The following is a 15,662-nucleotide window of genomic DNA, read 5'->3' as shown; positions in this document are numbered from 1 at the left end:
AAGTTTTTTAAAAAACCCAAGATTTTGAATGGTCTGTAGATATCAAACATGATTGAAAAATGGAACATGACTAGTAGTTACAACTATAACATGTTTCTTTATACTGAGAGCATTTACAGTAACAGAACACTGATACAACTAGAATAAAATGTACATTAGGAACGATCGATAGCATAGCACACAATGATAACATCAGAGAGAGTAAGATTGTTTCCTCAAATGAATGATAATTCAACTCCTACCATCACAGACTGGATCAGGACCACTCCATGTTCCATCGTTGCTCTGATCAGATTCTGAAATGTCACAACTTCTGTTCAGAGACCCGCCCCCAGTTGACAAGGTATAGCCCAGCTCACAGCTGATAGTACACACCGATCCATACACAACTCCTCCATGACACGATCCCAATCCTGACACTAATGATACGATGCTTCTGTCAGGTATGGGCAGCGGCTGACATCTCAGAACTGTATTGAGAAGGTATTGCTAATGTGCATTGTACATATTCTTATGATTTTCTGTTTGAATTAATATTCTGATTCTTGAATATCACTCGTACATATACTTTTTAGGATAATTTGAAATATTGCAGGCATAGCTTTTGTCCTAGCCCCCAAATTACATTAGAGATATATATGGTAACATTTGTATACTAAGAAGATTCTAGGCCTCTAGATAGGTCAAAATTGCTGGAAAATATAGCAAAAAATATTGACCAGGAATATATCTACTTGCAAATACAAAATACATGATTGCGTGTACAGTGAATAATGGATACACACACACACATACACGCACAGTTACACACGTGCAGTGCTCTCTCACCTATAAATTTCCCCTAGAATAAAATAATTTTGAAAAACTTATTCTTTTACGCGTCTGTTTTCGAGAATCGGCACGTGTATAAAACATATATTGACTGCTTATTTTATTGTATTTAACATCAACAACAACCAACCCGCCAACCCCCCCCCCCCCTCCCCCTAAATAGATGTATATATATATATATATATATATATATATAATGTATCGGAGCCTCTAAGTACTACATACTCCATTCAACTAGCTTTTAAGAAATATGCATTGAATTTGTGAGTTTATAGGATACATATCATATATCACTTTTTAACAAATGGGTTTAGACAACAACATACCTCTTACAGTTACAGTAAATGAGCAATGGACCTCATTTCCAGATGAGTCCACTGCCCGATAGCCTAGAGTATGACTACCTTCTGAGAACGAGGATGGCCGATTGGGACCTACTTCATCAGAGTTAATACTGAAAAGAGTTGCTTCAATACTTGTACCAAAATCCGAGGCCTGTGGGAGGCGAAAAATATTCAATGGAATCGTTTGAATCTTCAGGGCCCTGTCTTATCATAAAGAGTTGATAACAATCACAACTTATTTGCGATTGATTAACATCGCAGCGATGTACATTAGAGACAGGAGACAACAAAGTTGCGATTGATTGTAGGACTTTTTATAAGACGGGTCCTGATCTACAAAAATACTTCAGGAATCTCCAACGCTGTAACTCTATCGGATTCAAATGCATTATAATAGTAGTGCCTCTGAGTAAAAGAAAACAGCAGGAAGAATTCAGTTTATCAAACAAGAGTCCATTAGAGGAAAGCAAGCAACGTGAGCGGAGCGTATAAAGGCAGGGGTCCAGGGGGCAGAATCCCTGTAAGCTCATGGGTTTTGGCACTTTTAGTATCCAGAGGCCTAAAAATAAGGATTTTCAATGTATAAGTTTACGAAAACTTGACATTATTTGATTGACTGATTAATCACTATAGCAAAAGATCAGATTTCTTAAAACAAAAGTGGGAGTATAGACCCTAAAACCTTTTCCTTTTTATGTGTTATGATATAGCTTCTGAATTACGCAATAATGCAATATAAATATGGGTAGGGTGTCGATGCTTGCTTCACACCCTTCCCTCCACAACACAGAAATTTATTCTTGTCTGCTGGAGAAAGAGATCATCACATCTCTTTATCACAGTTATTGTGCTATTATGGTCTCCATAATCCATCCAAAGGTATCAGAAAGGATACATACCATGAGAGGCTCCCATTGGCCCCAGGGTATCTCAGCCGACAACATCCCGGGGTCAGCTATCAGATCAACATCATCATGGCAAGACAGGTCGGGTGAGGTTAAATCTGTTGTCAAAAATAAAAAAGACAGCTATGCAATTCAGCAAAAATGTAGCCTATAATCAGTAACTTTGCTGCTCTGTTGATCCCGTGGTTGATATGAGTTGATCCTCGAAACGTGGAAAAGTTCTCTGTCTGATTGCACTTCAGTGTCAACTTCCTGTGCCATTAGGGGACTATTTCGAGCATTGACAATGGGATCGACAGAACAGCAAAGCCACTGTGATTAAATGGTAGCAAAAATGTTGCATTTGATATTTTCATTCCCCAAAAAAGGGTCATCACTGTGTACGAAAGGTTGCATTTAAGTGAAACAAACAGTACAGTACCACCTGGAGCTGTTTCCTTTTCATTTATATTTTTGTATATATATATATATATTTGTTTTCTTCTGGTAAGGTCAGGCTTGCTTTCAGATCTATTTGCTTGCATGTTGTGCAATGGCACCTTTCTCTAAAATTAGTTTAAACTTCAATATTATCTACCTTGTGTGTTCCAAAAATTTCCTACGTTTTATATGTTGGAAATGCTTAGTTACTTTTATTTATTTGTATAGATTATTGATACATAAGATCATCTGAGTAGAAGCACACCAATTTGAAAAAAACTATTAAGGACTATTTTGGACTATTTGTAGCATAGGGACTGCTGGTGTGACCAGCTATCAACAATTATCTCCTGATACCTCAACTGGCTATTATTCGCAATTGCACAATATCGTACAACAATAAAATAAATAGGCGGCCATCATGACTATGGCATGAAGCTTTTGTATTACCGTACGATGTCATTCTAGGCCTATTAATTTGGCTTGAAAGTCGAAGTGAAGATCCATTACATTTTAGAAGTCCTTTGAGTAAACCCACCTTCGCATATAACTGGGATTCCATTCCAATCACCACTTGCCAAACAGACTCTCTGTGATGTGCCCTCAGTCATTGAATAACCATTTCCACATCCATATGTACATGAGGCAGAGTAGTTTTGTTTCAACGAGGCTGCGGTAGATATCCCAGAGTACGAACAGCTTACCGTCGTGCCCACTGACTCTGGTGATGGGACTGGACAGGTGACAACTGCCAATGATAGAAACCATAATATTGCTTTCATTTAGTCAGATTATATTCAATTGTACTTTTATTCATTGTTCTAACATTACTTTTTCCAAATGTTATACGGTTAATCTTGGAGCCTTTAGCCTATCCATCCCATGATTAATACAAAGTGGCAGTAAAAACGTTTTTATGGACCACTGTATAAAACTGTTCCTTGTTTTTAACAAATGAATTAATAGAATATGTAGAAGAAAAACAAAAATTATAAACCTAGTGGAGGGAGGCAGTGTTATCATGGTGCAAAAGTAAGTATCCTTTCTTAAGAGGGAAAATGTTGAGTTTAATACAAATAAAAATAATATAGATGATGATGATGAGCTAATTATGAATTTACCTGAGGTGTTCTACTTCTACACTTCATTCTTTAAATCGCTGTTATTGTTGTTTGTCATTGGGTAATTTGGAATGTTCTAGTTAAGGCTTCAGCTGTTTTCATCCCGGGACATATGGCGCTAAACATAATCATCATCATTCATGGTGGGAAATAATAAAACTTTATTAGTTTTTATTTATTCTAAGATAATCATTACATCCTTCTAATTAATAATTCATCGTTCCAACTCTTGTATTTCAATGCCTTCTGAAAATTGTCTTCTTATTATACCACCTATATAAAAAAAACTAGATGGAACTTCGACTGCGCGCAGTCGAAAGTGATGCCTCCGTCATAGAGCAATTTTACAAACCAAAACAGAAGAAATTTTTCAAATTCAAGTTGGGTTGCAATCCATTAACAGGTTCTCAGAATATCGAGATTACAAGCTATTTCTCATATAGATGTATGACCGTTTAATCTTTGACCTCATGACCCCAAATGCAAGATACATACAATGTACAGTATGTCTTGAGTTTGATGGTAATCCATCCATCGGTTCTAATGTTAATGCAATCACAAGCTATTTTTGAATACACAATGAGCCCCATGACCTTTGACCTTGACCTCATGACCCCAGAATCTAATCGGTTCATTGCCTCACCCAAGATACATACATGTCCTGAGTTTGGCAGGAATCCATCAATCGGTTCTTGAGATAACAGGATCACAAGCTATTTTTGCATACATAATGAGCCCTGTGAACTTTGACCTTTGAGCTCGTGACCCCAAAATCTAATCAATTCATCGGCTCTGCAAAGTACATACATGACCAAAGTTTGGCGGGAATCCATCAAAGGGTTCTTGAGATAACGCGATCACGAGCTATTTTGCAAACATAATGAACCCTGTGACCTTTGACCTTGGATCTCGCGACCCAAAAATCTAATCAGTTCATTGGCTCTACAAGATACATACATGACCCAAGTTTGGCGGGAATCCATCGAAGGGTTCTTGAGATAACGCGATCACGAGCTATTTTGCATACATAATGAGTCCTGTGACCTTTGACCTTGGATCTCGCGACCCCAACATCTAATCAGTTCATTGGCTCTGCAAGATACATAAATGACCTAAGTTTGGCGGGAATCCATCAGTCGGTTCTTGAGATAACGCGATCACGAGAACGGGACGTACGGACGGGACGTACGGATGGACAACCCAAAAACATAATGCCTCCGGCTACTTCGTAATGGAGGCATAAAAACAGAATCAAATCTTACAGGTGCATTCGATGGAATCCCCAGACCAAGTCCCAACACCATTTCCATCGTCCAAGCATGTCATTTCACTAGATTTGGTAGCTTCATAACCTTCTTGACAAGAAAGTGTGCAAACTGTTCCGTAATTTACTTCTCCGGTTGTGCAGCCTTGTTTCACAGCGAACATTGGGACAGGTACATCTGCAACTTCACAGGTGATTACTGTAAGAAGATCACACAAAAATAATTCAAAACCTAACGACAGTTATGTGAAAAAGTGCACCTATATGCTTATTCTTACCAGCAATTTCTATTGCATTTTAAACCGATGAGGAGGTAGAATGACAGGCATTCAAAAAACAACATATCATTTTTATTGAAAAAATAACTTTTTAAATGTATTTAACTCAGAATTACAAACACGTGGGATAACAAAATTGCTTGTTCTATGCAGTGCATCTAAGGAAGAAAGAAACCGAGAATTATTGATGTATTATCATAACTTAGTCACAATTACAATTAATAAATGACACATATTTGTAAAGCTTAGATCCTCTTCTTTCATTTGCTGCAACTCACATATGCATATTTCATGCATGAGTGATTAAAATCAATTTGAAGAGAGGGAACCAAAAAGTCATTTGGCGAAGGGTATCTGAATTTCAAAGAGAAAATCACATTTCTAGAAAGTGCAGTTCCTGCCCTTTCATATGACACCTCAATCAGGAAAAATGAGCTAGGAATAACAAGTTCTGTTTGTTTTTAAAAGTAATGCTTGCATTTCCATAAATTATTAAACAAATTCGTTTTCACTGGCTGCCTGCCGTAGCAACAAACAGAATTGACAAAAGAATTAACTCCCTTTTGTTGACGATCAGCCATAGACGAAAGACTTCATGCATGGCTGATTGTCAACAAAACGGAGTTAAAGGTAAAGACCAGTATTGGAAACGCCCCAATTCAAAAAATGAAATGGAAGCTCTTATTACCAATCATGTGAAAGAATATGTTTTGACTAATACATGATGATAACAAATTTGCCGGGAAACCGCCTATTAATTGATATGTTTGGTAAATTAGTTTATCTACATGGTCTGTGAGAGATTGCACGTGTCGCGCACATGTGCGTATAGTCCCATATACATCTTTCTGTGTACAGTGCTTGTAACTTTACGAAGACTGGTCCAAATTTCTTATCATTTTGATGATTCCAGAACCTTGCAGTACACACCAATACTTATATGCTAGATGATCAACCTTTTCTGATCGATTCCACAACGTTTCTTTCACAATGCAATCGCATGACCATAACTGGTCTTTACCTTAAAGTCTTTTGTCAATTCAAGTTAGTTAAATATCTTGTTCTGCATCAGAGGCTGAAACTATAGACAGCATGATACCCCTTGGAACTATCTTCTTTGAAACGACAGCTACGACATCATTGGAAGAATAGTCATGTCAACAAAGACTTAATTGGAAAATATTCTTAATTTCATACACTTACAATGGCAAGTGGGAAATTCATTGCTCCACGAGCCGTCTTCTCTGCATGTCGAATCTTCAACACCCTGTAGGAAGTACCCTTCTGAGCAGAGAAAGTTGCAAGGGTTACCCGATGGCACGAGGCTCCCAGAAGGGCATTCGGAAGTGATAGATATTTGCAGGGCAGTTGTTAACTGAGGTTTCCTGCATTGGATTCCTAGTATGGATTGATCAATGAAGAATCAATTTTAATTGATGCGAATTATTGTCTAGCTGTCTGTGTTTGGTGGGGATCGAAGAAGAGGGGGGCGCGCTGAGGGGTCATAGCAGGATGTAACGTCCTGAGAGCTAGTAAAGAAACAGCCATGATTCAAATATTAAAGCAGTCCATACATCTTTTATATACCAAATTCCTTTTCCTTGAGTGAAGATTGGTTAAAAGTAAAACATCACAGAAAATCTGAGACATTGTCTGTAAATCTTTGCTGGAAAGTTGCCTGAATGTTACGATCATTCAGGAATCACACACACACTTTACTGTATGGTATCCGCGCTCGCATAAAGAAGCTTTTTACACGTAAACCATGGGGAAAAATTAACTATGCTCCCGGGGCAATGAGCATCTTTCTCTTTAACTATTGCCCTCCATCTGAGTAACAGGCAATTGTTTGTTTCTTTACGGGCATGGTTAAAATCAATGTTGACCAATCAGATGACTAGATTTATTCAATATACTAAAGAGAGGGATACAATTATCATTATTATTAAATCGGTACCAAAAGACGTTCTATCTGGATTAATTGGGATACAAGAAATGGTTAACCCTTGATTAATATTTAAATAGATACAGAGCCTACATTCAAACAAAACCAAACTTACTAGTACATGTTGGTGAATCCCCTTGCCAAACTGCAGAAGAGCTTCCAGGCTGAGCAACGCATGTAAGAACGTCCGTGTTGATTTCATATCCTGCATCGCACTCAAAATGGCAGCTAGATCCGTAATCCCTGCTGCAATCTCCTGTCATTCCACCATTTTCCAAAGACAGGTCTTCACACTGGAGAACTGGTTCGTGACACATATAACAGACAGATAATCTCATTAGGCAAACAAAGGCGTATCAGGACAATTACCCCCCTGGACAATCACCCACTGGAAAATTACCCCCAGAATCTACCCCCAAGGACAAACACGCCCCCCCCCCCCCGAAAATATTTACCCCTCAGAAAATTACTCCCTGTTCATTAAAGTCCACCCTGATAATAAGTTGGTTTTAATTTTTTTTTTTTTTTTTGGGGGGGGGGGGGGGGGGAAGGGGGGGGGGTAATTGTCCTCGGGGGGGGGGGGAGGGGGAGGAGGGGGGGGGGGGTGGGCGGATTTATTATCCAGGAGGATAATTTTCTGGGGAGGGGGGTTATTGTCCTCGGAAAGGGGTGTGATCGTCCAGGGGATAATTCTCCTCGAACCATAATAACTTTAGAGAACCAGGTCATGATTTAGTAGTAGCAATACTAGATTATTTTTTAGGAAAAAGAGCTTCTAGTACATTATCGTACCCAAAAATATACTTACATAAATATAACAAGGGAAACGCTCTCGGCGGTCTCGCCTGCATAACGCAATTCAATATGATAAACCAGAACGTCAATGACGTAGCGCTCATCCGCATCTTGCAACAACGAATACCGTAAATTTTATGTGGTACACTTTTGAACTGGTCAAAAAATAAAAATTTGATGCCCTGGAAGGGACATAATTTCATTTCATTTGCATAAAGTACCATAAATAACCAATGGACCAAAATCTCACAATTCTGTGTACAAGTTTAGTGTTCCAAATTTAGCTGTACCAGATAAGGCAAACCAAAACAAAATCTGTCAAGAAATGAGGGAAAAGAAGCAATTTTTGTTATTTTTGGAATAAATTTGCATAAATTACCATAATTAATTAATGGAGAACAATTTCAAAATTCTGTGTAGAAGTTTAGAGTACCAAAGTTAGCTCTAAAAGCAAACCAAATTAAAATCGGTCGAGAAATGAAGAAGAAGAAGCCTTTTTTGTGATTTCGAATAAATTTGCATAAATTAGCATAGATAATGAATTTCACGATTCTGTTTAGAAATTTTAAATCCCCCTCCTAGCTCTATCATATGAGACAATCAGAAACAAAATTGGTAAAATCTTGATGTTGATGCCACAACAAAGTCTAAGTTTGTTGACCTTAAATGACCTTTGACCTTAACTTAGTGACCTGAAATTCTACTCACATGATTGGGGAGACTTGATTACCCTATAGTCAAAGTTTTATTGACTAAGAACTTATACTTTTTATATTTATACTAATTATATCAAATTCAAAAACTTAACCTTAGGTTAAGTTTTTGATGTTTGCGCCGCCACCACCGCCGTCGCCGTCACCGGAAAAGCGGCGCCTATGTCTCGCTTTTTGCTACGCAGGCAAGACAAAAATGGGAATATATTTTCTCTTGTGTACAATGCAATATGTGATGAAAATCGACATTTTTTCTCCTTGTCCTGCATATATGTAAGTTCTCTTCAAATTGAAAATTAATGTTTTAAGTACCAAATACCCCCTTCCGTAAAAAAAATACAGATGACATTTGTCAGATTGATATTTTTTAGCTTTTGCTTACTTTGGCAAGACGGTGTATCACTGCTCCATACCCCTGTCGAATCTACCATCATACATTGAAGGTTCTGCCTGCCTTGAAGAATGTATCCTGTACTGCAACTAAAGGTACACTCTGAACCACGGATGTTACTCTGTGGGCAGCTAATCTGAAGAGGTGGATCGGCAGCCTGGGCAGGACAATACACAACTGAGAAAAAGAAAAGATATGCATCAACACAAGTATATTCCAACGTATTGTTGTCACTGTTGTCCTTTTTTTCCTATTGGTAAAGGTGATCAAAATTTATAAGCTTTCTCATTCATTTTATTAACGTACGGAATGCTTTAAGAGAAGACATGCTTAAAGCTTGTTCTTGCATGCTTCCATATATTCAAAATGGGGGGGGGGGAATAAGCTACATGTGTGTGTGTGTGTGGTCCCTTATCTGTGTACTGGTTGTTCTGCAAGTGATTTTCGTCAATCTTTGTTATCTCCTGGATTGAAAATCTAATGATAACCAAGCATTTTTAATTGAAAAATAATCTCCCTTTCCAATATTAAAGAAACTGCTATTATTCTTTTATTATTGTTATTTTCAAGTTTAAGTAAGCTGGTTTTAAGTCAAATTCCTACCTTTCACTGTAACTGAAAATGAGCAAACTGCCTCATTTCCCGCACTGTCGGTGACCTTGTACAGAATGAATTGATTACCAACTCCAAATGTACTCCCAGGTGCAGGTCCTTGGTCCCTGACAAGACTGACAACATCCCCAGAGTTATCTGAGGCAACTGGCACTGACCACCAGACACTGGCAGATGTTTCAAGAGCTGGGGCATAGACGGTTTGCGCCATAGGGCATTGTGTAAATGTCGGCGGCAAAGTGTCTTAACAAAAAGAACAATGAAGCAAGGATTAGCTCATAATTATGTTTAGAGTTTATGACATAACTTATTCTGAAAATGAAATGGAATGTTGCCTTTTTTGGCAGGAATACTAGTACTAGAATAAGAAATTTAAAGAGTAATAATAATGATTTTAAGAAAATGCTTACAACAAAGCAACAAATTAACACCAATAAAAGTAGTAATAAAATAGTAATAATAATGATAATAATAATCATAATAATAATAACAATAATAACAATAAAAATTATAATAATTAGTATAAAATTGTTCAACCAGAGAGTCTCATCAGCTTTAAATATTACCCCCTTCCATTATCCATAGCCAGGTACCCGTTTACAGTTTTAAACCAGGGCGGAAGGCGGCAAATGTGGATAATGTCTTGCCAGCTAGAGGACGCAACTGCTGGGCTGAGAGTCGCATTCTCGACCCTTGGATTAAGAGTCAAGTAAATGAACAACTATACCAGGACACCTCTAGAATCGTGTGATTACTAGACAATCTATGCTTGCTGTGATTGAGCAGGGAAAAATTAATTTGTATGTAATTTTGCAAAATATTCTTTATTACCAACACAACGTGATGCCGCAGCGTGCCCATTGGACCACTGGCCACTCTGCAAGCAGGTCCATGTTGGCTGTGAATCTTCAAGAGTGTAACCATAGTCGCAGGAGAAGGTACATGAACTGCCATAGTAGGAACCATCCGTACAGCTCAATGCACCATTGGTTGGAGCACTTATAGAACTGCATGTGATCCCTTGGATTAACAAAAAATAAATTTAAAAATAACGAGGAATCAAGATCTCTGATATGAATTAATAGAACGTGAATAAAATCTAAATTGTGACTTTTTTCTTCTGCGCACAAACAGCACAAACATGCTGATGTGAAATACACTCATTCAGGTATCATGGTATCTGAATAGCATCGAATTCTAACCTCACAATTTAATCGCAATTTCAATCATTTTCCCCTCAAGGATGAAATCAACCCGCCCCCCCCCCCCCCTCAGTGTTTTTTAGGGTACGCATATGCAGGCGGGTACACGGGGGGGGGGGGGGGGGGTTAAACCCCCCCTTTGGTATTTTTCTGTGTGTAAACCCCCCCCCCCCCTTTGCAATTTTTTTTTCAATGGCTGACCTTACCCCCCCCCCCCACGGATCAAAATGTCAAATTTTCAAATTTTGAGACAAAAAAAAAAATTATCCTCTTACCCCCCCCCCCCCCCCCCCCCCTCCCGCTTATTCAGCGGCTGGCCGAGTCATTGCGAAATTTTCGGCCGATTTATAAATGTTAAACCCCCCCCCCCCCGGCCCCCCTTGAAAAAATCCTGCGTACGCGCCTGTGTATATACGTTTTTCCAGCAGCCACACCCCCCCCCCCCCCCCCCCCCTTTCAGCATAAGTCTGGGGTGTAAAGTCAATACGGGCAGATCTTTTTCTTTGTTACGAGCCAGAATTTGGGAACACGCATGGGGTCCCTCCGTTCCTGGAGTGGGGGAGCCAGGGAAATCAATAACAACACAAGTTATAACATAAAACCTAGGTAGAGAGAGACTCAGAGAGACAGAGAGAGAGACAGAGAGAGAGACAGAGAGAGAGAGAGCTACATCATCCTGCCCCCTAGGAATATGTTATTGGCCTTGGCCTTGGATGGAGCACTTCTCAAATTCAAAATCAAATATATTACGTTTGGCATATTATCATTATTACTATTATTAGGGCCTAGGGGCCATGCCGGAAGACTCGATCGTACATACCATTACATACATAACTATAAAGTTCAATAACCCGGTCACACCAACGCGATCTATACACCTGACCGGGCCGACAAAAAATCGAACATTTACATTGCCATCAGTGGCTAAAACATGGGTCGGTTTTGCGGTGTGACTGCAGCATGCAGCTGCATGATGTACACACCGGAGATAGGGGGTGCTTTCAAAGGGAGGGAACGTGCATAAGCACGCGTGTACCCTAAATAACACTGAGTGTGGGGGGGGGGGGGGGGGGGGGGGGTAAAGGGGTGGCAAACCCGGACTTTAGTGCCCAGCTGAAAATCTCAGTTTATTATGGATTTAATATCAATAATATTAATTATGCTAATATATGCAAATATAAACATACCAAAACTTGATGATTTTTAATCATTTGACGTCATAAAAAGCAATTTTAAGCCAAAAATAGCAGCGAAGTAGGGGATCTCCTCTTTGCTTGATGCGAGATACTAGCGAACTGAAATAACCGAATAAAAACTATGGTGAACTAAAAAAAGAAAAGAAAAAATCAAACCACCTCTGAAATTACCTTTGAAATGTTTATTAATTTTTTCTTCCGATATGCGCACATGATAGGGGCAGGTTGGGATGGGATGGGGGGGGGGTGCTCAATAGTCGCCAAATTTGGGGTAAAAGGGCAACTGGCCTTGGGGGGGGGGGGCTAAATTTATTATTTACTTATTTTTCTTTGTAATCATTTTTCTAATTTTTTTCCGGGGTGGCTCTTTTCTTTATTCTGCTTCTTCTTTCTTTCTCACCAGATATGCACGAAACATTGGGGGTTTGAAGAGATGACACCCCCCCCCCCTTCCTGATGGGGGCGCCAAATTTAAGGGTTATTTTAATCTTTCTTTCTTTTTCTCTGCCCCCCCCCCCGTCCCTTTCTCCCTTTCTCTTTAATAGGCATGCACGCATCGAGGGGGCGAGTGGGATGGAATGGGGGTGCTGAAAACTCGCCAAATTTGGGGTAAAAGGGCAACTGGCCTGGGGGGGGGGGCTAAATTTATTATTTACTTTTATTTCTTTGTAATCATTTTTCTATTTTTTTTTCCGGGGGCTCTTTTCTTCATTCTGCTTCTTCTTTCTTTGCCCTTTTACCCCCCCCCCCATCCCATCCCAACCTGCCCCTATCATGTGCGCATATCGGAAGAAAAAATTAATAAACATTTCAAAGGTAATTTCAGAGGTGGTTTGATTTTTTCTTTTCTTTTTTTAGTTCACCATAGTTTTTATTCGGTTATTTCAGTTCGCTAGTATCTCGCATCAAGCAAAGAGGAGATCCCCTACTTCGCTGCTATTTTTGGCTTAAAATTGCTTTTTATGACGTCAAATGATTAAAAATCATCAAGTTTTGGTATGTTTATATTTGCATATATTAGCATAATTAATATTATTGATATTAAATCCATAATAAACTGAGATTTTCAGCTGGGCACTAAAGTCCGGGTTTGCCAAAGGGGTCATAAAGGAGGGGGGGCGATGATTACCAGGTTGCACTTACTTTGACAAGACGGCTTTAAGCCGGTCCACGATCCATCGTTGCCTGACTGATAGCAAGACTGAGTTGTCACACCAACTACTCGGTATCCAGTTGAACAGGAGTATGTACAGACTGATGAGATAAAATTAGAATTGGTGCATCCTACTTGGCCACGAGAGGGGGCTACCAACGTGGAGCAGCGAATACCTGCAAGCACAATACAGGCATGTCAATTTGATATAGATGATGACCAACGAAAATCTACATTTTCGCCCGGTGGGATCACTCAATGTGACTTCCGGACCGCATGACCGTTACCAAAATCGCGGAAAAAGGGGTCAATTTCAAGCAATGTCTGCGGAAAAAATATTCCTCGAAATAAAGAAAACAGGGGTGCACAGGTGTTCCCGAAATTGATAAATAGGGGTCAGGAAAAGGGAAAAGAGAAAACCGGGAAGGGAAAAGAGAAAACCGGGAAGAAAAATTCTCGGAGCCGAGTCTTGTCCTTGAAATATGGTAAAATAGGGGTAAATTTGCGAAAGTGTCCTTACAATCTTATAAATAGGGGCATTCCAAAGCACGATTTTGTCCTTTTTTTGACGTAAAAAAGGGGGTTAAATTTCACAAAATGTCCATGAAATTGACCGCAAAAGGGGGTTATATGCATTGGTGGTAACGGTCATACGTGTCACTCTTTGCAGGGGAGTGACCCCACCGGGCATTTTCGGTGGCCGGTTTGGGGGGTTTTTGTTGTTTTGTTTTGTTATTTTTTCATTTTAATTCCTTGTTTGAGTTATTAAGATTAAATATATAGGATTTTAAGGGAGAAAAAGAGAGAGAAGCCTATACCGTTCCTAGAAGGAAATTAATATTAAAAAGAAAGGCGTTTATGATTATATAGTCAGTTCTTGACTGATATTACCATTACAGCAATTAACAACAACAACAACAACGACCGACACCAGACACACAGACCCGAATTGACAAAGGAGGTTTGTCGACAAACCCTGGTTTTCGTACGTCATATGACGCGTTTTTACGCGTTTTTTACAAACCTGGTTTTGTCAACATTAATTCTTAGGTGGTTTTGTTTGTACCAATCATTAATAGAATCAATATTTGATTGGAGTCTAGAGGTTATAGTTTGCACATCTTTCCCTATTTCAAATAAAATAACATCATCAGCATATATTGTTAGAACACCAGATTTGATGGATTGTGATATATCATTGATAAAAAGTAAAAATATAATCATATAAATAATAATAATATATAATATTAATAATAAGAACAACAATATTATATTCATATAAATATTATTATCATTCTTAATTGTTGTCGTTGATTTGTGGTTGCTATCTTTACTGAATCAAAGGATATCGCTATATAATCACCAAAAATAGATTCTGGAAATTGAATTTTGCTTTTTTTTCAATTCAATTCATCTTTATTCAACGATATGGAAAAAAAATAGTACAATACAATAAAACATATTGACATAATCATATACATGTATAAAGTTAACATATTGTTAGGGGCAACCGAAAAATATCAAGATCTTATGGACTGGTGCCCCTTTTACAAAATTAATATAAGTATTTTTAAAGACTTCTTTGTCTGTTTCTTACCTACAACTTTAAAAGTGATCTCGCAGGTAGCATAATTTCCGGAACTGTCCGTTGCTCGGTATTGAATGGTGTGTGAAGAGCTGGAAACACTGAACGTAGTTCCAGAGTTTGATCCTGATACTTTGCTGTCAATTACAAGAGGGGATGTATCAAAGCAATATCAACATTACAGGCAAGCATCAGCTTATTGACCTAACTTTATTAATGGATTTGTCATAATGAACAAACTTTATCTTCCGTTTGAGTACAAGAAAAGGAAGACGAATTCAGATTATACAATAACCTGCTAATAAATGAATGTGTACATTCTGGGGAATTGAATCGGTTTTTAGTTAGACGCTGCCAAAAATGATTTTTCAAACATACTTTTATTTTGTCGTAGCATAAACTTTTTTTTTTTAAAGAATGGATAATTTAACATATGGAGCATTGAATCACCGGATGCTTTCAATATTTCCATTAAAACATTTATAGTGATTCATGGTCATGCTACTATTACACGACGATTACTACTACTACTACTACTACTACTACTACTACTACTACTACTACTACTATACTACTATACTACTACTACAACTACGTATTATTACTACGAATATTGCTACCTCTACTACTACTACTACTACTACTACTACTACTATACTACTATACTACTACTACAACTACGTATTATTACTACGAATATTGCTACCTCTACTACTACTACTACTACTACTACTACTACTACTACTACTTCTACTACTCTACTACTATACTACTACCACTTCTACTAATACTGCATATCCTACTTCTGTTACTCGGCTTACTCCTCTTCTTCCTCGATCCTACCACCACTACTACTGCTTGTTAGCACTAACATTTAGCAACATATATATATAATACATATTCGACA

General features: G+C 38.4%; 1 protein-coding gene across 1 annotated transcript in view; it reads right to left on the bottom strand.

Moving 5' to 3' along the window:
- Nucleotides 1-15,662, bottom strand: part of LOC100890001 (sushi, von Willebrand factor type A, EGF and pentraxin domain-containing protein 1) — a 35,246-nt gene that overhangs the window by 16,719 nt on the left and 2,865 nt on the right. The window contains exons 4-15 of the mRNA XM_030989886.1: nucleotides 14,768-14,892; nucleotides 13,161-13,346; nucleotides 10,451-10,639; nucleotides 9,611-9,862; nucleotides 8,999-9,184; nucleotides 7,224-7,409; nucleotides 6,367-6,561; nucleotides 4,884-5,084; nucleotides 3,039-3,248; nucleotides 2,075-2,178; nucleotides 1,158-1,326; nucleotides 243-470 (exon numbers count right to left, since the gene is read on the bottom strand). Coding sequence (XP_030845746.1) covers nucleotides 243-470; nucleotides 1,158-1,326; nucleotides 2,075-2,178; nucleotides 3,039-3,248; nucleotides 4,884-5,084; nucleotides 6,367-6,561; nucleotides 7,224-7,409; nucleotides 8,999-9,184; nucleotides 9,611-9,862; nucleotides 10,451-10,639; nucleotides 13,161-13,346; nucleotides 14,768-14,892 — 2,231 coding nt within the window. The remainder of the gene's footprint in view (nucleotides 1-242; nucleotides 471-1,157; nucleotides 1,327-2,074; nucleotides 2,179-3,038; nucleotides 3,249-4,883; nucleotides 5,085-6,366; nucleotides 6,562-7,223; nucleotides 7,410-8,998; nucleotides 9,185-9,610; nucleotides 9,863-10,450; nucleotides 10,640-13,160; nucleotides 13,347-14,767; nucleotides 14,893-15,662) is intronic.

Source organism: Strongylocentrotus purpuratus, unplaced genomic scaffold (assembly GCF_000002235.5).
Source record: "Strongylocentrotus purpuratus isolate Spur 01 unplaced genomic scaffold, Spur_5.0 spur5_scaffold_19, whole genome shotgun sequence".
NCBI lineage: Eukaryota > Metazoa > Echinodermata > Echinoidea > Camarodonta > Strongylocentrotidae > Strongylocentrotus > Strongylocentrotus purpuratus.
This window is presented reverse-complemented; position numbering and strand designations above follow the sequence as displayed.